Raw genomic sequence first — 24,054 nt, 5'->3', positions numbered from 1 at the left:
ATTCAGATGGCAATTGAAACTGCTTTAGTCTGAGAGCCAGGTCTCAATTTTCAGTATATGTGTTTATTACCTTTTACCAGCTTGGGGCTAGTGAGGCTGAGCATGCCAGCATGGCCAGAGAGGTCTAGCCCACTGGCCAGCCATACTGGACCACACAGGATGTCCTCCTTGTGGTCTTCCAGGAATGGACACAACATGGAGCCTGCAATAAGCATATGAAACCACAATTTTATGTTTACATACAGTTTATTTACAAAGAGAAATAAATAATTTCAAAGTCAAGTCATTATCTGAAATGAAAGGTTCTAAGTGAGTGATCATCTGCAGGGCAAATAAGTGTTTATAAATTGAAACTGCCTAAAATGTTTGACCTGATGTCTCCTCTATGTCCATGAACTGGATGTCCTCTGTGAAGTCTTGCATTACAGGTTGGCCATTTCTCTCCCCATGTGCATGAAGGACATTGGAAAGAGGGAACGAGATCTGCCTGTCCACAGCTGTTTCTGTTGAAGAGATAAGGAGTAATACTGAGATGTATTAAGTCAGTTCTATCTAGTAAGAATAAAATACATACTAACTGAATGAGAAATGATGAAAACTTCCCCCCAAAACAAAGCTGCTCTTGTCTGAAACACTGCTGGTTAAAAGCAATCATTAATTGTTTAAAAACAATGTCCTCACCACTGACTTTGCCCAGCCCAGGTGCTTTGTTTTTCAGCAGAGTGACCTGGATCTGAGGAATGTTGACGATGTTGGCATTCAAGACAAACTTAAAGTCCACATGGCCCACCATGCAGGCCTTGGGCAGCACCAGTTCAAACACATGCTCATCCCAGCTAGAGCTGAAGACAGAACAGAGGTCATCATTATTAAAGAAAGTATTCCTAGACGATCACATTATCAACCATTTCAAATATTAAGCATGTCAAGCTACACATGACACAGACTCTTGTGCATAACAGTTGATGGTGAAATGTCTGTAACTCCAGTAGATGAGGAAAGTATGATCAAGATTTCAGATACAAAACAGAAACCAAAAGTAGAATTTGCTGCTCTAGAACTGTTGTTTATAGCTGAGATTCAAGTACATATGACCTTGGATCTTAGAGGAAGTCTTCTTTCAAGGTCACATATGACTTCAGGAAAGATATTCAAGGGACTTTATGTAAAATGATTCAAAACACGAGTTATGTCTAAGTGTGACTGGAACATGTGCGAAGACCTGACTAGCAAACAAGACTGACAACTGTTTTGATACATTAGCAGCAGATTCATAAATAAATTATTCAAAATGTTGGTTATCAACTGGGAGATGTGTTACTGATACCCGGAACACAGACTGGTGACAACGAGTTGATCCGTTCATGTCATTTCTATACGGTTTAGGATTTTCTACCCTGCGTGTCAGCTGGAGTGTACCTGTTGCTAGTGAGCTAGCATATTAAAGCTGAGGGTAAGAGCAAAGGATCTGATGATTTCACAACAACAGCTTCTTTCTTCTGTACATTTGTTTTTACTTTAGCACAAACTCAAGTTGATTAAAATTAAAAGCTTAGCTCATTAATGCTTTCCCTGTCTGCTTCTCTTGCTCACTCTAACAGTTATCTAAGAGACTACACTCAGCTCAAATGTTTGCTCCACCTCTCTTGTCTGCTCCACTATGTGAGAGGTGCATTTACACTGACAGTAAAAGCAAGGAAAGGAGAAACCAGTACAACAGCACTAGTCGGTACTTAATACATACAAAAAAGGTTAGTATTTTGTTATCTTTGTTGGCAACAGGCAAAGATTTCAAGGAAGAGTGATTCTTAAAGAAAAATCTCCTCACAAACCTGTGGGACTGTTTCCTCCTGCAGTCTTTCACTTGTTAGGAAAATGCGCATCCCTACACTATAAAGCCACTAGTTTAGACATAACAGTACAGATAATTAAAACTGCTACCTGTCACTTTGAAGTTTCCAAGTACGCGTGTGCTGGGCTGCATCTCCATGGTGCTGCTGGTGAAGGTGCTGTGGGTGGCGTCGCTGTTGTTGCTCCTGCTGCACCTCCACCCAGCACGGGGGAACTGTGGCTGAGAAGCGTGGGGTCAAAGTCTCAAAGCGTGTCAGCTCTACCAGGGACATCAGAATCTCTGTGGTCAGTGGTTGATCCACCAGTAGGTCCACTCCTACACAAAGGCCAAAACATTTTTCAAGTTACGCATCAAAACTGATGTAGTGAATTACTTACTCAGTGTGTCTAGAGACAGGTCTACCTGTGATCCCGGGGCTAGAAGGGTTAGAGGAGGGCTTGGCCCCCTCAAGCAGCAGTTCAGCCCCTTTAGAAAGGGGGCCATCAATAAACATGTCTCCGTCATCTACATCTTCACACACACCTCCAATTTGAAGGAAATGAAGTTCTCCACCTTCAGAAGAGCAGAAACAAAACTAAAATTAGACAAAGATACTCTAAAAAGAACCTCTAGTTTTTCAGAAATATTAATCCTTATTCAGGAGATTATTTTATGTTGTTTCATATAATAAATTCATATTAAATTATTGTTTATTTTGTTCTAATAATAAATAAATATAGACACTGGTAGTAATTTCACAGTAAAATTGTTCAGACACAAAAATTCTAGAAAAATTGTCATTCATAACATTATGAAAGGCCACATATAGTGTGCTTCACAGCCTGATATCTTACACTACTGCTACTCCACAAAGTTGATATCTCTAAACAAGACTGCATTTCCATATGTTCAGATTATACAAGTTGAGCGAGCGAGCGTGCGTGCGCGTGTGCGTGTGTGTCAAAATCTGAGTTGGAGTGCTGCTCCTTTTATTTGCTAAACCTTGTGGGTACCCCTCTGTGTGTTGTAGGCCCAGAGGGGTGGAAAGTCAGCAACTCTGTCCAATTACACTAACCCAACCACCAAAGCCTTCATGTACTTCGGGGTGACATTTTGTGTCCTTTATTGGAAGTCCTGCAAAAAAGGGAGTAAAGGCCTGGTTCATGCGATACTTAAAGATCCCCATCTGCCTTACTCTGAAGGTCCGAGCTAAGGTCCCAGGAAAACCACAGCATTTATGAACTTTAAAATAGGCCTATTGTTCTTTTCTTTATTTTATATTGTTCCAGAGATCAAGGCAATATTAAACATAGACAAGTTGGAAATAAGGTCAGTGAATGTACAAGACATTCCTGTCCGCTAAAAGCTCTGGCCTCACTGCTGTAATTGTTTGGTGAGACCTTCTTCTGCTCTCAGACAAACGCCTCTGGTTGTGAGCACATAACCCTAAACCACCAGCAACTCAGCCTTCTATTTCTAAGGGGCAGCCAATCGGCAAGTCGATCTTAAAGGATGGACCTTCAAGGGTAAACAGATAAAACAGCTTGCTTCATCCTTTGTTTTGTTTTTCCTTACAGGTGCGGCAGTTGGTGATATATCGTGCTTTTCTATTTGTGCTCTGTCCTCTTATTATAATTTGTCCTGTACCCCCACCTCACTTCATTCTCATATTTCAGGATCCATCTGAATTTTCTCTCTAGCCCAAAATGGTTTGGAGTTACAATACTGTCAAGCACATATGGTAAAATCTAGGTAAAGCTGCTTTTAGACCAGACTATTTAATACAGTCTGAGATTTAAAGAATCTGAAGAATACTTACACAAACATACTGTATACACCACGTTCCAAATCATTATGCAAAATGTGTTTAAGTGGCATAAAGATTAAATAAGTTGTTTTTCAATTAAACTCATGGATGGAATGGTGTCTCAGGTCATTATGGATCACTGAAATCAATCTCAGACACCTATGATCATTAGTTTGCCAGGTGAGCCCAATTAAAGGAAAAACTACTAAAGAAGGATGTTCCACATTATTAAGCAGACCAGCATTTTCAAGCAATATGGGAAAGAAAAAGGATCTCTCTGCTGCTAAAAACTGTGAAATAGTTGAATGCCTTGGACACGTAATGTTCACGTAACATTAGATATTTCACAAAAACCTAAGCGTGATCACCATGATGTTAGGAGATTTGTGGCTGAGTCAGAGCACACACGGGTTCATGCAGATAAAGGCACAATGAGGAAGGTTTCTGCCAGACAAATACATCAGATTAAGAGAGCAGCTGCTAAAAGGCCATTACAAAGCCCTGCGAAAGTCAAGGTATAGGATCTTCCAGAGAGTAGTGCAGTTGTGCATAAACCTTCTATCTGGCCAACCCTAACCAATGCTCACAAGCAGAAACGGCTGCAGTGGGCCAAGAACTACATGAAGACTAGTTTTCAAACAGTCTTGTTCACTGATGAGTGCCGTGCAACCCTGGGTGGTCCAGATGAATGGAGTCGTGGATGGTTGGTGGACGACCACCATGTCCCAACAAGGCTGTGACATCAGCAAGGACGTGATGGAGTCATGTTTTGGGCTGGAATCATGGGGAGAGAGCTGGTCTGGCCCTTTAGGGTCCCTGAAGGTGTGAAAATGACCAATGCAAAGTATGTGGAGTTTCTGACTGACCACTTTCTTCCATGGTAGAAAGAGAAGAACTGTGCATCCGCAACAAAATCATCTTCATGCTAGACAATGCACCATCTAATGCTGCAAGGAATACCTCTGCATCATTGGCTGCTATCGGCCTAAAAGGAGAGAAATTCATGGTGTGGCCCCCATCCTCCCCTAACCGCGATCCTATTGAGAACCTCTGAGACATTCTCAAGCAAAAAACTATGAGGGTGGGAGGCAGTTCACATCCAAACAGCAGCTCTGGGAGGCTATTCTTACATCCTGCGAAGACATTCAAATAGAAACTCACCAAAAGCTCACAAGTTTCATGGATGCAAGAACTGTGAAACTGCTATCAAATAAGGGGTCCCACGTTAATATGTAAGTTGACCTGTTAAGATGTTTTTGATTAAAAAAAACCCTTTTGATTTCAATAAATATGAACTCCTAATGCTGCAGATTCAATAAATGACCATTTGCTTAATAATATGGAACAGTGCATTTTAAGTTTTTTTATTTTTGAAAAACATACTGTTTTCATTGGGAGGTTTGTTCAGTTACATTTGAATTATACTCTAATGATTGAGGACTCAAAAATTATGCTGACTGTCATTTGAATCGACTATTTCGGAAAATCAGAGAAAAATATAATTAGCATAATAATTTGGAACACAGTGTACCTATATATATTTTCAAGAACAAGGTTGATGTGCACAACTGTAGTGACTACAGGGGGATAAGGGATAAGGAGCTACATCATGAAGAAATAATCATAACTTGTATCTCTCAGGGAGCAAGAACATGAGGGGAAACAGTATCTCTTTACTCAACTGCACAGTCAGGCTGTGCTTTGAATACATCATCCTTAACATCTCTCTGACGGCCCAAAGGTGATTTTTGGCCTTAACCCATAACCCTCATTAGGAACTTGACGCACAAACTTGACCCTCGCCAGTGGTGGACTCACAGCAGCAGGCAGCGCCACTCTCTTGGTGGTAAGTAACAGAACTGCAGGCCTGCAGAACCTTGCAACAAGCTTGGGTTTCATATCATGTTCGGGAAATTTATTATGAAGAGATTCCAGCTGCTTCTTCCTCATCTCAAGTTTAGCCCAAATGGCTTTGAGTGATTGTGCTAATAAAACACCAGCACATACTGGTTCAACCAAGTAAAGAACCCTGTCCCTAATCGAGACCATCAGAAAGGGTTAGCCACAGAGGCCGTGAAACTACTGTTGAAGCCATCTGCCCAGAGCCATCTGTCCATGCTGATGAACGGCTAGCTGAGGCCGAACCTGGTCAGCACCTTTGCATGGTTCGGGCTCATTCTCAGCTAATCCATTAATATACTCCTTGTGGTTAGTCTAGCTAGCTGCAGGTACATTGACAGGTGTCTCCTTGCCTTTAGAGTTGGAAGAAGATTGCTCAATTGACTCACAGGCAATGTTCCCTCTAAGCTGTGCGAGTGCGCAATTGCGCACTGCTGGCACGGTCTCTGCGCACAGAAAATCTGCGTTGCGCACAGAAGAAAAATCTAACCTGAATTGAAATTAAAATTAATACTTTAACAATTCTGTTTTGCAGTGTTAGTCAGTAAGTGACTGGCTGCTCCCATATGGGATTAGACCGATGCCACCTTATCCCATAGTCCAGCCAATAATGCGATTCACATTCGTATACGCAGCTAATCAACGTCGTTGACAGGCTATGACAGCGTCCTTATGTGCCGACACCGGTGTTTTAGCTAGCAAAGCGGCGTGGCTGATGTGGAGTGAAGCCACGTTAATGACAACGTGTACAACCATTGGAGATGTGAGCAGGACAGACGGAACAATTGACGGAAAAAGTGTGGACTTTATACTAGTTTTTAAATTGTGTTGATAGGTTTTCTTCCTGAATACTATCGTTGTTTATATTTACTGTGGGAAGAAATGGTAAAAACAGCGTTTTATAAGGAAAACACTTGAAAGCACTCTCCGCATGTGAGCAAAAACAAAACCAAAAAAACCCACCCTTTCCTATTGGTGGAAAAATGTACCATGTCAACCAATCAAAAAATGATATGGCAACATGGCATTTATTGTTTAGGAAGAGGGGAAGTTTTAGGAGTGACGTCGGTGTTTTGAGATGTGAGAGATTTGCGACGTTTAGCGCAAATCTTGTGTAGTTAGTGTGTAGTGTAGTCAATAGTTTTGTTGTGTGTGTCAGAACAATGAGGCAACTGCTGAATGTTACAGGTGTTACAGGAGTGATACATCTCCTGTTGTCAGGCCTGCAGGTATCAGGCTGTTGTTCTCCTTTATCTCATAGTGGACAGAAATGATTTTTTTGGAGTGGCACAAATAATTTGTGTGGCACCAAATTTGATGCAGAACACCTGATTGTTCTGTAAATACCGTAGTTGTCGGGTGATAAGCCGCTACTTTTTTCCCCACACTGTGAACACTGCGGCTTATACTGACGTGCGGCTAATGCTTTTTTCTTTTTCTTTTTTTTTCATGCGGCCAAAAACATTTTGCCTGGTAACAGTAGACCAAAAAAATTGATAAGTATTATATATACGGTATATATTTTTACCGGTTGTTAAGAGACGTTGTAATGTTGTTTGTGCACTGTTCCGTAAAAAAACCATAAGCAACGTAATTTGTGTGTTACTGATACGTACGTATACTTAAAGGTAGCCGTGTTACAGGCGCTGTTCGAGGAAAAGAAGCATTTGCAGTATGTATTTTTGTATGTTACCATAACGTTTATGTTACCATGTTTATGTTACCTTAAGGATTAAATTAAACATTAAAAATCCTCACGTGTAATATTTCTGTGTAAATATCTCATATTACGAGTGAAACGCATACGACTTAAAATCCGGTGCGGCCTGTACTAGTACAAAATTGATTTTCTTTCTAAAATTAGAGCATGCGGCTTTTAATCATGTGCGCTCTGTAGTCCGGGAATTACAGTAGTTTGAAATGTTTATTTAAAAAAATGCCTTGGCTGCATTTTTAGGTAAACAGCTGCAAAAGGCGTTGTTGTTTGCATAACTCAGTTACTTCTTCAAAAAAGTAACTATATAATTAATTGCCCAACATTGGTCATTAAATACTGTATTTTGCAAACTGAGTTACAGGACTCTCTCCCAGACCACAGACTCATACTCATAATACAAGTCAGAGCTTTATAAAAAAAGCCTGTTCGAAATAGAAACTGAATTAACACAGTTAGAACAGGACCATAAGGTCTCCTCTTGTCCCTCTTTGTTTCAAGACATCATCAAAAGGAAGTTTGAGTATAACACAATTTTATCTAGTCAAGTAACAGATCAGCTATTTAGGATCAGACAGAAACATTTTGAGTTTGGAGATAAGCCTCATAAGCTTCTTTCTCGGCAGCTGAGAGGCCTACAGGCCAGTAGGGCTATACACAAAATTAAATCAAGATCAGGCGAAATTTTAATTAGCCCTAAAGCTATTAATGAGCGATTTAGAGAATATTATGAAGAGCTCTATATGTCGAAATCTTGGGGTAATATTTCTGATTGGTTAGGGAAGCTGGATCTCCCGAAAATGAATGACGCTGCACGAGAGGCTTTAAACTCAGATATTACTATTGAAGAAGTTTCGAAAGCTATTAAGTCATTCCCCAATGGAAAGTCCCCAGGCCCAGATGCGTTCGGCATTGAATTGTATAAAAAATACTCTGAAAAGGTGGCCCCGCTTTTATTGAGAATGTTTAAGCATTCTTTCCATACTCAAGCATTTCCCCGTACGCTATATGAAGCTAATATTTCTTTGTTATTGGAAGGAGGGAAAGGATGAAACAGAATGTTCTTCTTATCGACCTATTGCTTTGTTGAATTTGGATATGAAAATTTTCACTAAAATTTTGGCAAACAGATTAAATAGACATGTTGGATCAATTATCCATCCGGATCAAACTGGGTTTGTCCCCCAGAGGTTTTCCTTCTTTAATGTTCGAAGATTGATGAATATTATGTATCATAGGCACTGGGGAGCTTCCAAGATCGCAGTACTGAGCTTAGATGCTGAAAAGGCGTTTGATCAGGTCGAGTGGGCCTATATGCTTCGGGTACTGGAGAAGTTTGGTTTAGGCAAACAGTTTATATCATGGGTTGATATGATATATCGGCATCCCTCTTCTTCCATTCTTACTAACCAAGATAGATCAGCGCCTTTTTCTTTACACCGTGGGACACGACAAGGCTGCCCTTTGCTCTTCACAATTTCTATTGAACCTCTTGCAGTAGCCATTAGGAATGAGCCCTCCATTGACCCTGTCCGATTGGGGAATATCAAGCACTACATTTCCTTATATGCGGATGATGTTGTTTTGTTTTTGTCAAATCCTGAGCGATCTGTTCCTGTACTTTTAGATGTGGTGAGGTAGTTTGGGGAAATCTCAGGTTATACAATTAATTGGCAGAAGAGTGAGTTCGTGGCTTTAACTGCAAACTTGGATGTTGATTTTTTGAAAGTTTTGCCTTTTCAAATTACAGACAGATTGAAATACTTGGGTGTTATTTTGCCTAAGGATCCTAAATTGATCTTTAAGTTGAATTATCTTGAACAAGTTGAAAAAATTGAAAAAGGATGTTGAGAAATGGAGGGCTCTCCCTATTTCCATGGTAGGTCGCATTAATGTAATCAAAATGGTTTCCCTTCCTAAATTTCTATATTTATTTTTAAACTTACCTATTTTTTTGAATAAGCAATTTTTTAAAGTGATCGACTCAGTAGTATTACCATTTGTCTGGGGCTTTAAAACTCACAGGATATCAAAAGTTCATCTATGTAAGTCTAAACTTAAGGGTGGATTTGCTTTTCCACTGTTTCAGTTTTATTATTGGGCTGCAAATGCTAGAACTCTTGCTTACTGGCAGGAAGGGTACAAAAAGGTCATGTCTGCCGATACCCCCCCGTGGGTGGTCATAGAGAGTGGTGGGGTTGAGAATAGTTCCCTCCCTGCTCTTCTTTTTTCATCCTCTAATCCGCGAACCAAGGTCAATAATTTTATAGTTTCGAACTGCGTTAAAATCTTTAGTGAGATCAAAAAAGGTTGTGGTCTACCAGACACTTCGATCCATACTCCAATACATTGTAATCATGCATTTCCACCCTCATGTTTAGACGCCTCTTTTGAGGTCTGGACACAGAAAGGTATTATTACTCTCAAAGATTTATATATTGACAGGCAGTTTGCATCATTTACTCCGTTGCAGAACAAGTTCTCTCTCCCTGCGTCACATTTTTTTCATTATTTACAGATAAGAAACTATGCTCGTCAGAGTATTGTTAATTTTCCATTTCTTCCGGAAGAGGGGTCAATTTTTACACTCCTTCGGAGTTCCCCGGATTCTAAACAGTTGGTTTCTGGTTTTGTCAAAGCTTTTTCTGAGTATTTAAATTTTAAATCTGACTTTTTGAAGATCACATGGGAGGAGGAGCTTGGTTTGCAAATAGAACATGAGGTGTGGGAGAGGAGTCTGTGTAGGATCCATTCTTGCTCTATAAATGTAAGGCATCAGTTAATTCAATTCAAAGTGCTTCACAGACTTCATTATTCAAAAACTAAACTGCACAGGATTTTTCCTTCTATTAGTCCGATATGTGATCGTTGTAAACTTGGAGAAGGCTCTCTCACTCATTTATTTTGGACTTGTCCCAAATTGCATTACTATTGGTTGGACATTTTTAAATGTTTTTCTGGTATCTATAATTGCACATTAGAGCCGGACCCAATAATTGCATTGTTTGGATCTTCCTCTTCCCTTTTACACCTCAGCTCTGCTGCACAAACTACAGTTTTGTTCGGAATGGTAATTGCTAAGAAAATTATCTTGACTCTCTGGAAGTCGGATATTGTACCTCAATTCAAAATGTGGCTGACAGAACTGACTGCTCTACTACATATGGAGAGAATTAGGTATACATTAGCGGACAAACTTAGTAATTTCTTTTAATGTGTGGCAGCCATTTTTAGACCATGTATTAAAACAAAGTCCTGTTTCATCGATCACCAATAACTCAGCCTACCACCTTAGCGTTTTATTTCTGTTTATTGTCAGTGTTGAAGTAGTATTTTTGTCGTTGCAGTGTAATCTTTTGTCTTATTTGTGTGTTTTAGCCCTTGCTGTTGTGTTGTTTGTTGTTGTTTTTTGGTCTCTTTTTTTCTTATATCAAAAAATCTCAATAAACATATTTAAAAAAAAAAGAGCTTTATAAAAAAAAATTTAAAAAAAGAAAGAAAGAAAGAAAGAAAAGAAAATAAAGTTGTGTTTTCCAAATTGGAGTTCAAGTTATTTTTCTTCCAATAGTGTTAACATACTATACAGGTCATGTACAAGATTTTTTAAAATTTTCATTTTAAGTGGGATAAAGCAGTTAATTAAAAGTAGTCTAACATAAATGTAAATGCTGTAATTTGATTATTGTAATAAACCATGTAAATTGGATGGATTCAATGCTGGCATGACCACAGTGCACACGTCTGCTGTTGCTCACAGTGGTCCAAGGGACCGCTCAGGGAGTTTGTGTGTTCACTCAGACACATGAAAAATTAGAGGGAACATTGCTCACAGGTAATCTGTCTTAAAGATATGAATAGGCATCTTCAGCCAGGACACAGAGGGACATGACATCCCATACTATATTTGCTGCACTGAGTAAGTTCAATGAAAGGGAATTACCTACAACAGATCAACAGTATCTAAAAATCGTGCATTTAAGAGATAGGAAAAAAAATCCAGATGAGCTGACAGTATAACTGCCTCTTTAGTCGATCACTGCCAATACAGTAAAATGATACGTACTGTGGTGGAATTATGGCACGACGGGAACCCAGATCCGTGTTTTGAGCCATCTTTATTTTTACATTTGTTACACCACCACAACAACCCTCTCAACCCTGCTTCCCCGTGATTTAACACCGCGGACGTGATCTGTAGACGCCATGCAGGTGCATCCACACGGCACCACAGACCACGCCCCACCACACATACCTACATACAACACAGAATGGAACGCTATGGATTGGCCTACCTACAGATCCTAGACCTCAAATAGTGTGGGATCATCTACATAGACAACAGAACAAAATCCAGCCAACATCCAAAGAAGAGCTTTGGAAAGTACTTCAAGAAGCCTGAAGACTACTTAAAGAAATGATAAGAAGGCGTGCCTAAAGAATAAAAGACAACCATACCAAATACTGACTTTTAAGCTCTTGAGAATTCTTTTTTATTTTTGTTTCAATAAATCACTGCACCGATGTCCCATTTTCCTTGTAGAATATAACGAAATCATAAGTGGCTTAAAACTTTTGCACAGTATAGCATTCCATTAAACTGTTTAACTTCTTCATGTGTATTCACTGAAGACAAAGGTTTTCACTCAAAGGCTACGTTCACACTGCAGGTCTTAATGCTCAATTCCGATTTTTTGATCAAATCCGATTTTTTTGTCTGCTTGTTCACACTACAAATATAATGCGACAGCAAACGCGCTCTAGTGTGAACGCTCAAAGCGGCCCGCATGCGCAAAAGAAGACGTCACACACAACGCGCTCTGTTTAGACCCAGAGCAAACAATATTGTTTGACTGATGGCCCTTAATATAAAGACTTCGGACTTTACGTTTCCCAATTTTTGCTTTAAGTTATTTTGTTATTTACATAATAATGTAAATTATTATGTAAATAATTTACATAATAATGTAAATAACCTAATAATGATCCTTATTGCTGTTTTAGAGTCCCCGGGTGGGGTGCTGGAAGGTGCTCCACCTGGAGACTCTGTTGTCCTGCTGGGAGATTTCAATGCTCACGTGGGTAACGACAGCGAGACCTGGAGGAGCGTGATTAGGAGGAATGGCCTCCCTGATCTGAACCCAAGCGGTGTTTTGTTATTGGACTTCTGTGCAAATCACAATTTGGCGATAACAAACACCTTGTTCAAACATAAGAGTGTCCATAAGTGCACGTGGCACCAGGACGCTCTAGGCCGCAGGTCGATGATCGATTTTTGTAATCGTATCACCATACCTGCGACCATATGTTCTGGACACTCGGGTAAAAAGAGGGGCTGAGCTGTCAGCTGATCACCACCTGGTGGTGAGTTGGATCAGGTGGCGGGGGAGGATGCTGGACAGACCCGGTGCACCTAAACGCATAGTGAGGGTGTGCCGGGAACGCCTAGCAGAGGCCCCAGTCCGTGAGATCTTCAACACATACCTCCGGCAGAGCTTCAACAGAATTCTGAGGGAGACTGGGGACATTGAGTCCAAATGGACCATGTCCAGCATCCCCATTGCCGAAGCTGCTGCATTGAGCTGCAGCCGCAAGATGGTTGGTGCCTGTCGTGGCTCTTGGCGAAGGCGGTCGCACTTTTTCTCCTCTCCCCCTTATCTTCCCTGCTTAGCCTCTTGTGTCCTTGTCTAGTCTCGTGTATTTTTGTATTACTTTTCCCTGGAACACTCTCTCACAGTCTGTTCTCTAAAACCTAAAGAGGAATTATGGATTTGATCAACTGGTCCCTGAATGCAATTGACACCCTTTTCTCAACGAGAAGTCTGGGCTCGGGTGAGCCTGAGTGTTGAAGATATCCACCTATTCGAAACCATGATAACAGGGTTCTTGCTGATCGGAGCTGGCTTGGCCCTGGCTTATCGAAGATTAAAGAAAGCGGAATTGGCTGTTCAAAACCCCACAAGGCTGCCCGCTGGGATTGAATCGATGGGACGAGTGGTGAGTTCTCAAAATTGGCTCATTGAGCGCAGCACGGATAAGATCTTGGAGAAGCTTACGGCTGCTGTGAACACTCAGAATAAGACCTCTGAGCGAAAATTGGATTACATCTTGGAGAAGCACTCAGAATAAGACCTCTGAGCAAAAATTGATTACATCTTGGAGAAGCTCACTGCGGTCATGAGTTCTCAGAATCTGAAGGAAAACATCACGGAGCGCAAGTTTGATAACATCATGGAGAAGCTCACGGGTCTCCAACAGGAGATTGAGAGACCAGTGTCGGACTGTTAGAACAGCTTTGAAATTCACATGAGTTGTTCGCACTAAAGTATAAACCACCATCACTTCATGCGTCTACCACTTCGGCTCCAGCTGTGCTCTCAAGGCTGGAGCTGAACAAAAACACCCTGATAACTGACTGTGCTTAGACTGTTCTTCCTATCCTATGCAAGGCCACCTGGGTCGGCTGGAAGACTGTTTACTTAGCCTAGCAGGGCGAAGGACACTGTCTCAGCTGAACTCTGGACACACACACACACACTGATATACACTCATCCCCCTCCCTTTCCAAACGCCTTCGATGCTTGTCCCCTCCTGGGGAAGATGGTGGTCGACTGGAGCAGCGCAGACATGCTGCAGGACCAGATGCGCTGTCTACACCGGCTCTCTCTTACCCTTTACCTGCCCCTGTTGCTTGTCTTGTGTTTCTACGGTGTATCGATAGTCATGTGCTTTTTGTGCTGAGGTGTTTTTTTCTGTTATTAAACTGTTCTCCCATTAGGAGCTCAGTCTGAGTGGAGTTTTTTTCTCTCCTCCTCTCACCTCACGTTATGTATTTTCGTTGTTTTTTCCTATCAGCCTACCTCTCTGACATGTCTTCCCAATGTCTTGTTTGTGTAAGTTTGGTCAGAAGGTTCCTTTGTAAGTGCGCATGCGCCATTAGCGTGCTGCCTGCTGTAACCCTAATTTCATTTGGGATTAATAAAGTATTCTGATTCTGATTCTGAATCCCCGAAGCAAATGGTGGACACCAGAGGTGAAGCGAGCCACCAGGCTGAAGAAGTCCTATCGGGCTTGGTTAGCCTGTGGGACTTCGGAGGCAGCTGACAGGCCAAGCGGAATGCGGCTCGGGCAGTGGCTGAAGCAAAAACTCAGGTGTGGGAGGAGTTCAGAGAGGCCATGGAAAAGACTTTCGGACTGCCTTTAAGAGATTCTGGCAAACCGTCAGGCGTCTCAGGAGGGGAAAGCAGTGCTCTACCTGCACTGTGTATAGTGCTGGTGGAGCGCTGCTGACTTCGACTGAAAAAATTGTCGGGCGGTGGAAGGAATACTTCGAGGACCTCCTTAATCCCACTGACACGTCTTCTGAGGAGGAAGCAGAGTCTGCGGATGAGGGGGATGACCCACCAATTTCCGGAGGCGACGTCACTGAAGCAGTTAAATAACTCCTTGGTGGCAGAGCCCCTGGTGTGAATGAGGTCCGCCCTGAGTTCCTGAAGGCTCCGGACGTTGTAGGGCTGTGCTGGCTGACACGCCTCTACAATGTTGCGTGGAGATCAGGGGCAGTACCCCTGGACTGGCAGACCAGGATGGTGGTCCCCATTTTTAAGAAGGGGGACCGGAGGGTGTGTTCCAACTACAGGGGGATCACACTCCTCAGCCTCCCAGTGAAAGTCTATGCCAGGGTGCTGGAAAGGAGAGTTTGTCAGCTAGTCAAACCTCAGACACAGGAGGAACAATGCGGTTTTCGTCCTGGTCGCGGAACACTGGACCAGCTCTTTATCCTCTTAAGGATACTTGAGGGCGCATGGGAGTTTGCCCAACCAGTCTACATATGTTTTGTGGACTTGGAGAATGCATTCGACCGTGTCCCTCAGGGTGTCCTGTGGGAGGTGCTGCGGGAGTATGGTGTGTCTGGCCCATTGCTACGGGCCATTCGATCCTTATACATCCGCTGCAAGAGCTTGGTTCACATTGCCAGTAATAGGTCGGACTCTTTCCTGGTGGGTGATGGGCTCCGCCAGGGCTGCCCTTTGTCACTGATTCTGTTCATAATTTTTATGGACAGGATTTCTAGGGCTTTCACTTAGGTGGCCTCAGAATCTCATCTCTGCTTCTCACGGATGATGTGGTTCTGTTGGCTTCATCGGGTGATGGCCTCCAGCTCGCACTGGAACGGTTCGCAGCCGAGTGTGAAGCAGCGGGAATGTGGATCAGCACCTCCAAATCTGAAGCCATGGTTCTCAGCCGGAAAAGGGTGGAGTGCCCACTCCGGGTCGGGGATGAGTTCAAGTATCTCAGGGTCTTGTTCGCGAGTGATGGGAGAAGGGAGCCGGAGATCGACAGACGAATTGGTGCTGCGGCCGCAGTGATGCGGTCGCTGCACCGGTCCGTCGTGGTGAAGAGAGAGCTGAGCGTAAAAGCGAAGCGATCTACGTCCCTACCCTCACCTATGACCACGAGCTGTGGGTAGTGACCGAAAGAATGAGATTGCGGATACAAGGGGTGGAAATGAGCTTCCTCCGAAGGGTGGCTGGCCTCTCCCTTAGAGATAAGGTGAAAAGTTCAGCCATCCGGGAGGGGCTCAGAGTAGAGCCGCTGCTCCTCCACATCGAAAGGAGCCAGCTGAGGACGTTCAGGCATCTGACAAGGATGCCTCCTGGGTGAGGTGTTTTGGGCATATCCCACAGGGAGGAGGCCCCGGGGCAGACCCAGGACACGCTGGAGAGATTATATCTCTCGGCTGGCCTGGGAATGCCTTGGTGTTCCCCCGGATAAGCTACAGAAGGTGGCTGGGGAGAGGGAGGTCTAGGCTTCTCTGCTTAGGCTGCTGGCCCCACGACCCGGCCCCAGATAAAGCGGAAGAAAATGAATGAATGGATGAATGAATGAATGGATGGATGGATGAGTAAGGAATTTCCAAAGTAATGACATACACATGGCCCAGGTTTTATGTTGAGATTACTAATAAGAATCTAACATAAATCCGATCCTTAATTGTTTTATACAGAACACCCATAAACTTTGTGACCAAAAGGGCACTACTTTTACACTAGACATAATGAGTTATAACATAAAATATATAATGTGATGATATAAGTCTAAGAAAATTTGCACACATGAAAAGATAAAGTCTGTCTATCTATTCCATCAGCAGCAATACTGTCAGCAGGGAAATATGCAGAAACAACCCTGTGGGTGGCGCTGTCACTTGGTGTTTCGCTCGCTTTGTGGTAGAGTATCACTTCCTGTTCCTGCTCAAACACAGTGGTGTTTCTGAGTAGCTTTTCTGCTTAGCAATTTAATTGAAATCTTTTGATACATCCCTTTTCATAGTATAATCTTCACGTGCTTCATCTGAATCACCCTTTCTGTGTGCTCACTACCTAATTTATAGCCAAAGTATTCACTCACTGTCTCTTTACTGTTTCGCTAGCTTAGCTTAGCTCGTAGCCGACTCGTTAGCACCATGGCTACTTCCCCTGTCCCTGTTGCACTTTCCTGCTCATTGTGTCAGATGTTTAGTTACTCCTCGGCCTCCTTTAGCAGTAATGATACCTGTAACAAATGTAGCATATTTGCAGCTCTGGAGGCCAGGATTACTGAATTGGAGACTCGGCTTCGCACCCTTCATTCACCCGTAGCTAGCCAGGCCCCTGTAGCTGGTGCAGCCGACGATAGCGTAGGCCCCGCTAGCTCTCCCCCGGCAGACCCCAAGCAGCTGGGGAACGAGGGCGGTTGGGTGACGGTGAGGAGGAAGCATAGTCTTAAACAGAAGCCCCAAGTACACCACCAACCTGTTCATGTGTCTAACCGTTTTTCCCCACTCGGCGACACACCCGCCGGGGGTCAAACTCTGGTAATTGGTGATTCTGTTCTCAGACATGTGAAGCTAGAGACACCGGCAACCATAGTCAATTGTCTTCCAGGGGCCAGAGCAGGCGACATTGAAGGAAATTTAAAACTGCTGGCTAAGGGTAAACGTAAATTCAGTAAGATCATAATTCATGTCGGCAGTAATGACACCCGGTTACGCCAATCGGAGGTCACTAAAATCAATATTGAATCGGTGTGTAACTTTGCCAAAACAATGTCGGACTCTGTAGTTTTCTCTGGTCCCCTCCCCAATCAGACCAGGAGTGACATGTTTAGTCGCATGTTCTCCTTAAATTGCTGGCTGTCTGAGTGGTGTCCCAGAAACGATGTGGGCTTCATAGATAATTGGCAAACCTTCTGGAGGAAACCTGGTCTTGTTAGGAGAAATGGCATCCATCCCACTTTGGATGGAGCAGCTTCATCCAAAGTGGTGAAGCTCCTGCAGCTTCTCTCCTCCTGCTACCCCCCCAAAAACCCATCTCCATTGAGACTGTGTCAGCTCCCAAAAAGACAAAAAAACAAACCAAAAACCAGCAATAAAAAACTTAAACATAAAAAATCAAAAAGAAAGAACAACACAGAATCCACATCTGAACCAAAGAGTAAAACAGTGAAATGTGGATTATTAAATATTAGGTCTCGCTCCTCCAAGTCTCTGTTAGTACATGACTTAATAATTGACCAACAAATCGATTTACTCTGCCTTACAGAAACCTGGTTGCAGCAGGATGATTATGTTAGTTTAAATGAATCAACACCCCCGAGTCATTCTAACTACCAGAAACCTCGAAGCACAGGCCGAGGGGGCGGTGTGGCAGCAATTTTTCACACCAGTCTATTAATTAACGAAAGACCAAGACAGACTTTTAATTCATTTGAAAGCCTGATGCTTAGCCTTGTCCAACCCAGCTGTAAAACTCAGAAACCAGTCTTACTTGTTATCATCTATCGTCCACCTGGGCCTTACACAGAGTTTCTCTCTGATTTCTCAGACTTTTTATCTGATTTAGTGCTCAGCTCTGATAAAATAATTATTGTGGGTGATTTTAACATCCATGTAGATGCTAAAAATGACAGCCTCAACATGGCATTTAATCTGTTATTAGACTCAATTGGCTTCTCTCAAAATGTAAAAGAACCCACCCACCACTTTAATCACACTCTAGATCTTGTTTTAACATATGGCATAGAAACTGAACATTTAACAGTGTTTCCTGAAAACCCTCTGCTGTCTGATCATTTCCTGATAACATTTACATTTACAATGATTGATTACACAGCAATGGAGAGTAGACTTTATCAAAGTAGATGTCTTTCTGAAAGTGCTGTAACTAAGTTTAAGAATATAATCCACCCACTGTTATCATCTTCAATGCCCTGTACCAACATAGAGCAGGGCAGCTATCTGAACGCTACTCCAACAGAGGTCGATTATCTTGTTAATAATTTTACCTCCTCACTACGTACGACTCTGGATACTGTAGCTCCAGTGAAAACTAAGGCCTCAAATCCGAAGTCCCTGACTCCGTGGTATAATTCTCAAACACGTAGCCTAAAGCAGATAACTCGTAAGCTGGAGAGGAAATGGCGTGTCACAAATTTAGAGGATCATCATTTAGCCTGGAGAAATAGTTTGCTGCTTTATAAGAAAGCCCTCCGCAAAGCCAGAACATCTTACTATTCGTCACTGATTGAAGAAAATAAGAACAACCCCAGGTTTCTCTTCAGCACTGTAGCCAGGCTGACAAAAAAATCAGAGCTCTACTGAGCCAACCATCCCTTTAACGTTAACTAGTAATGACTTCATGAACTTCTTCAGAAATAAAGTTTTTATCATTAGAGAAAAAATTACCAATAATCATCCCACAGATGTAATATTATCTACAGCTACTTTTAGTACCATTGATGTTAAGTTAGACTCTTTTTCTCCAATTGATCTTTCTGAGTTAACTTCAATAATTAATTCCTCCAAACCATCAACGTGTCTTTTAGACCCCATTCCTACAACACTGCTTAAAGAAGTCCTGCCATTAATTAATTCTTCAATCTTAAATATAATCAACCTATCTCTAATAATTGGCTATGTACCACAGGCCTTCAAGGTGGCTGTAGTTAAACCCTTACTTAAAAAGCAATCTCTAGACCCAGCTGTCTTAGCTAATTATAGGCCAATCTCCAACCTTCCTTTCATATCAAAAATCCTTGAAAGAGTAGTTGTCAAACAGCTAACAGATCATCTGCAGAGGAATGGCTTATTTGAAGAGTTTCAGTCAGGTTTCAGAGCTCATCACAGCACAGAAACAGCTTTAGTGAAGGTTACAAATGATCTTCTTATGGCCTCTGACAGTGGACTCATCTCTGTGCTTGTCCTGCTAGACCTTAGTGCAGCGTTCGATACTGTTGATCATAATATCCTATTAGAGCGATTGGAACATGCTGTAGGTATTACAGGTACTGCGCTGCAGTGGTTTGTATCATATCTATCTAATAGACTCCAATTTGTTCAAGTAAATGAAGAGTCCTCTTCACACACTAAGGTCTATTATGGTGTTCCTCAGGGTTCAGTGCTAGGACCAATTCTATTTACATTATACATGCTTCCCCTAGGCAGCATCATTAGAAGACATAGCATAAATTTTCACTGCTATGCAGATGACACGCAGCTCTATCTATCCATGAAGCCAGATAACACACACCAATTAGTTAAACTGCAGGAATGTCTTAAAGACATAAAGACCTGGATGGCCGCTAACTTTCTGCTTCTTAATTCAGATAAAACTGAGGTTATTGCACTCGGCCCTGAAAATCTTAGAAATCTGGTATCTAACCAGATTCTTACTCTGGATGGCATTACCTTGGCCTCCAGTAATGCTGTGAGGAACCTTGGAGTCATTTTTGACCAGGACATGTCCTTCAAGGCACATATTAAACAAATATGTAAGACTGCTTTCTTCCATTTGCGCAACATCTCTAAAATTAGAAATATCCTGTCTCAGAGTGATGCTGAAAAACTAGTTCATGCCTTCATTACTTCCAGGCTGGACTACTGTAATTCTTTATTATCAGGATGTCCTAAAAACTCGCTGAAAAGTCTTCAGCTAATCCAAAATGCTGCAGCAAGAGTACTGACAGGGACTAGGAAGAGAGAGCATATTTCTCCTGTTTTGGCTTCCCTTCATTGGCTTCCTGTTAAATCCAGAATTGAATTCAAAATCCTGCTCCTCACTTACAAGGTCTTAAATAATCAGGCCCCATCTTATCTTAATGACCTTGTAGTACCATATCACCCTATTAGAGCACTTCGCTCTCGCTCTGCAGGCCTACTTGTTGTCCCTAGGGTATTTAAAAGTAGAATGGGAGGGAGAGCCTTCAGTTTTCAGGCCCCTCTTCTGTGGAACCAGCTTCCAGTTTGGATTCGGGAGACAGACACTATCTCTACTTTCAAGATTAGGCTTAAAACTTTCCTTTTTGCTAAAGCATATAGTTAGGGCTGGACCAGGTGACCCTGAATCCTCCCTTAGTTATGCTGCAATAGACGTAGGCTGCCGGGGATTCCCATGATGCATCGAGTTTTTCCTTTCCAGTCACCTTCTCACTCACTATGTGTTAATAGACCTCTCTGCATCGAATCATATCTGTTATTAATCTCTGTCTCTCTTCCACAGCATGTCTTTATCCTGTTTTCCTTCTTTCACCCCAACCGGTCGCAGCAGATGGCCGCCCCTCCCTGAGCCTGGTTCTGCCGGAGGTTTCTTCCTGTTAAAAGGGAGTTTTTCCTTCCCATTGTCGCCAAAGTGCTTGCTCATAGGGGGTCATATGATATGATTGTTGGGTTTTTCTCTGTATTTAATATTGTGCTATCTACTGTACAATATAAAGCGCCTTGAGGCGACTTTTGTTGTGATTTGGCGCTATATAAATAAAATTGAATTGAAAAAGAAGGGGAAAACCTACCTTTGGTGCAGGCACAAAGGCGATCTGTCCCAGAGCAATAGGTAACTGAGACAAATGGGTCCGTCTCCTCTGCTGACCCCTCCTTTTTGGGTGGCTCCACCTTAGCTAAGACCTCTAGTGTGGACAGGTCCAGTATCATAATAAACCCAGCCCGTGTGGTTACCACCAGGTGGCCCAGGCCTGTCACTTCCAGCCGCTTGGAGTCTTTGTGGGTGGAGGCAGAGGTGCAGGGACTGGTAACAGTAGCACTGCTGCTGTTGGTAGGTGCTCCACATGCAGTCCCAGTTCCAGATTCAGCAGAGCCTGACGGACCTGTTCCAAGCCCAGAAGAGCTATTTTTTGGAGTTGTTGGGAGAGCCTCCTCAGGAGCCTCTTCACTGTCATCTTCCCTGCTGTCAAGCACATCAGGAGGAAGCAAAATAAGTGAGGTAATGGCATCCCGAGAGTCCCAGATCTGCTGTACTTTGATAGGTTCCTCATCCAAGGTGACAATACGGGTGGAATAGTTGAGCTTGTATAGTGCAAGATATCCGCCTCCACTCTCATCACTTGGGGACCTTTGCTGCTGCTGGTCTCCTGGGGGAAGGATGAGCGGTGTCTGTGGTGGCGATCCCCCTGGGTGGTGGCCTTCCACCCCATTCGCAACTGGATGTAAGGGGTCTGCTTTTCGTTGGCTGCAGAGTGCAGAGTGCAGGCGGTTGAGATTGTTAAGAGCTTCTACTTGGTTTGTAGCACTCAGAGACTCAGAGCCACAGGGCTGCAGGGCAACCAGCAGGTGCACACCATCCCAGCAGGGTGTTATCGAGTCCACATAGAGATTCTCCTCCTCAAGCTGTTTGGGCAGCCTCAAGCACTGTACCAGTGCTCCAGGTCGAGGCGGACTGGAGGCTGTTGCTGCAGCCAGCGTGCTCCATTTTTCCATATGCCCATCCAACCCTGCCAGATTGGCAGCATCAGCAAACTGCTGAATATAAGTGATGGGGGGGTCCTGAAGAAGAAGCTGCTCGTGGGTGTCAAACTCCATTTCAATGATTTGTGGCACAGTGAAGCCCTCCTCATGGAGCCCCTTGCTCATTAGGTTATTCATCTGGGCAAAAACTTGTCCTGAGGACTTGTCATCTACTTCTCTGATACTGTACAGCAGCAGCACGGGTATAGTCCTGCGTACAGCTGGCAGAGAAGAGGGGCTAGCAGGTTGGGAACCTGCTAAGTTAGAGAAACCCTGCTCTTGTGCTGCAGTTTGAGGATTACAAGTCTCTATTTCCATAGGACCCTGTTCCTGTAGAGGTCCAGGGTGAAAGGGCTCGGTCCCATGAGTCCTAAGTGGACCATCTGCGGTCCTGCGTGTTGTAGCTGTGGTTGTGGTTGTAGGTCGAACCATGGGGACACCGGATGCTGAGCGATAGCTGAGCAGGCCTCCAGCCAACAAGCAGGGAAAGGGAATGTTGTGGTGGTCAGGGGCCTTGTCCTTTGTTTTGGCCTGGTTATGAATCTTAGTTTGGTTTAATGAGGGGTTGGCACCAAGCTCCTCAAGGTCCTTAACAGTATCCTCCAACACACTGGCTACTACCTCCCATTGAAGCTTCTCAGGCTGTTGGAGCACACTCAGTGCCGTCACTCCTAGGCTCACATCCATGCTCTCCCACTGGGACGGCTGGCCTGAAAGAGAAGGGGGAAAAAAATGGTCCAAGTTAGTCTTCGCCAAACTATAACAACATCAGTAATTCAAACAACATTATTTAAATGAGGCTGTAAAATAGGGTTGTAAAAATTTTCCAACCGACAATTGTCAGTCCAGTAATCGACGATGGGCAAAATATTCGCAGACTTTTTGATGGGCGGAGCAATGTAATCATGCATGGACTGATTTGCGTGTTAACAACACTTAAGTCCAAACATGGATGAACTAATTTCCCCCAAAAATTAGGGCTGTCAGCGTTAACACGGTCGTCACAATTAACGCGATTAAAATTTTTAACGCGCTCAACCCATCTAGAGCGCAGAATGAATAAACTTTGGACAAACTGCCCGAAATGTGTTGACAGAGACATTTCAGGGATTTTGACTCAGTTTCCACAACAGATGGGTTAATTGATAATCACGTTAGTCGTGATGATGTTAACGCTGACAGCACTAAAAAAAATATAGAAAGTCGCCAATTTGGGAGGAAAGAGGCAACCCTAAGGATGTAACCAAAGCGGTGTGCCACTTGTGCAGACATATAGTGCGAGCAAAGTACTCAAACACCACTAACTTGCACAGCATGTACGTGTCCACCACCCGGCTAAGTATGTTGGGCTATCACCAGCTTCTGCAGCTCCATCAACGAGCATTTCGATGCACTCTGAGGAGGGCGCATTTGCTCGCAGATGAAAGAGGGTGCTGTTAAAACAGCCCTACTATTTTTTCCTGTTGACTGCTCCATCATTATTAGCAAACTCACTCATGGGCAAATAAATAAATAAATCTCCCTTGTAAAAACGATGGCCGATGGGCTCAGCCTATCGTCGATATATTTGTCCAGTCACCCAACCCTACTGGGAACTTAGTGCACTCATAGTATCTCATGGTTGTTATGATTTCAGACTATTAAAAAATTCTATTTATTCATTCTATTTATTAAAAAAAGAGAAACACTGAACTCTGTGACAATTTTTTGCCCTGAAATATGTACTTTCACTTGGTTTCCCAGCAACTTGCAGAATGTAATAGGCTCCTTCTGCCAAAAAATGTACCTAGAAGATGCTTGCTGACAATCATTAAACAACAAAAATAGAATAACACTTTAAATACCAGATGCTAGACCAGTGGTTCTTAACCTGGGTTCAATCGAACCCTAGGGGTTCGGTGAGTTGGTCTCAGGGGTTCGGCAGAGCCTCCATCACGGAGGTCGCAGAGGTCCAGACACACCCGAATTATCATGTAAATTTGTGATGACACCCCCCTTTTGGCCATCACTGGCTGCATATGATCATGCTA

General features: G+C 43.1%; 1 protein-coding gene across 5 annotated transcripts in view; it reads right to left on the bottom strand.

Annotated features, from left to right (window-relative positions):
• The window catches only part of birc6 (baculoviral IAP repeat containing 6), a 145,201-nt gene that overhangs the window by 95,287 nt on the left and 25,860 nt on the right, over positions 1-24,054 (bottom strand). For all 5 annotated transcript variants that reach the window (XM_063491198.2, XM_063491197.1, XM_063491196.1 and 2 more), the window contains exons 10-15: positions 21,076-22,734; positions 2,255-2,404; positions 1,942-2,167; positions 682-842; positions 372-503; positions 71-202 (exon numbers count right to left, since the gene is read on the bottom strand). In XM_063491198.2, coding sequence (XP_063347268.1) covers positions 71-202; positions 372-503; positions 682-842; positions 1,942-2,167; positions 2,255-2,404; positions 21,076-22,734 — 2,460 coding nt within the window. The remainder of the gene's footprint in view (positions 1-70; positions 203-371; positions 504-681; positions 843-1,941; positions 2,168-2,254; positions 2,405-21,075; positions 22,735-24,054) is intronic.

Source organism: Pelmatolapia mariae, linkage group LG13 (genome assembly GCF_036321145.2).
Source record: "Pelmatolapia mariae isolate MD_Pm_ZW linkage group LG13, Pm_UMD_F_2, whole genome shotgun sequence".
Classification (NCBI taxonomy): domain Eukaryota; kingdom Metazoa; phylum Chordata; class Actinopteri; order Cichliformes; family Cichlidae; genus Pelmatolapia; species Pelmatolapia mariae.
Note: the sequence above shows the minus strand (reverse complement) of the source record. Positions and strands in the feature narration are given on the sequence as shown.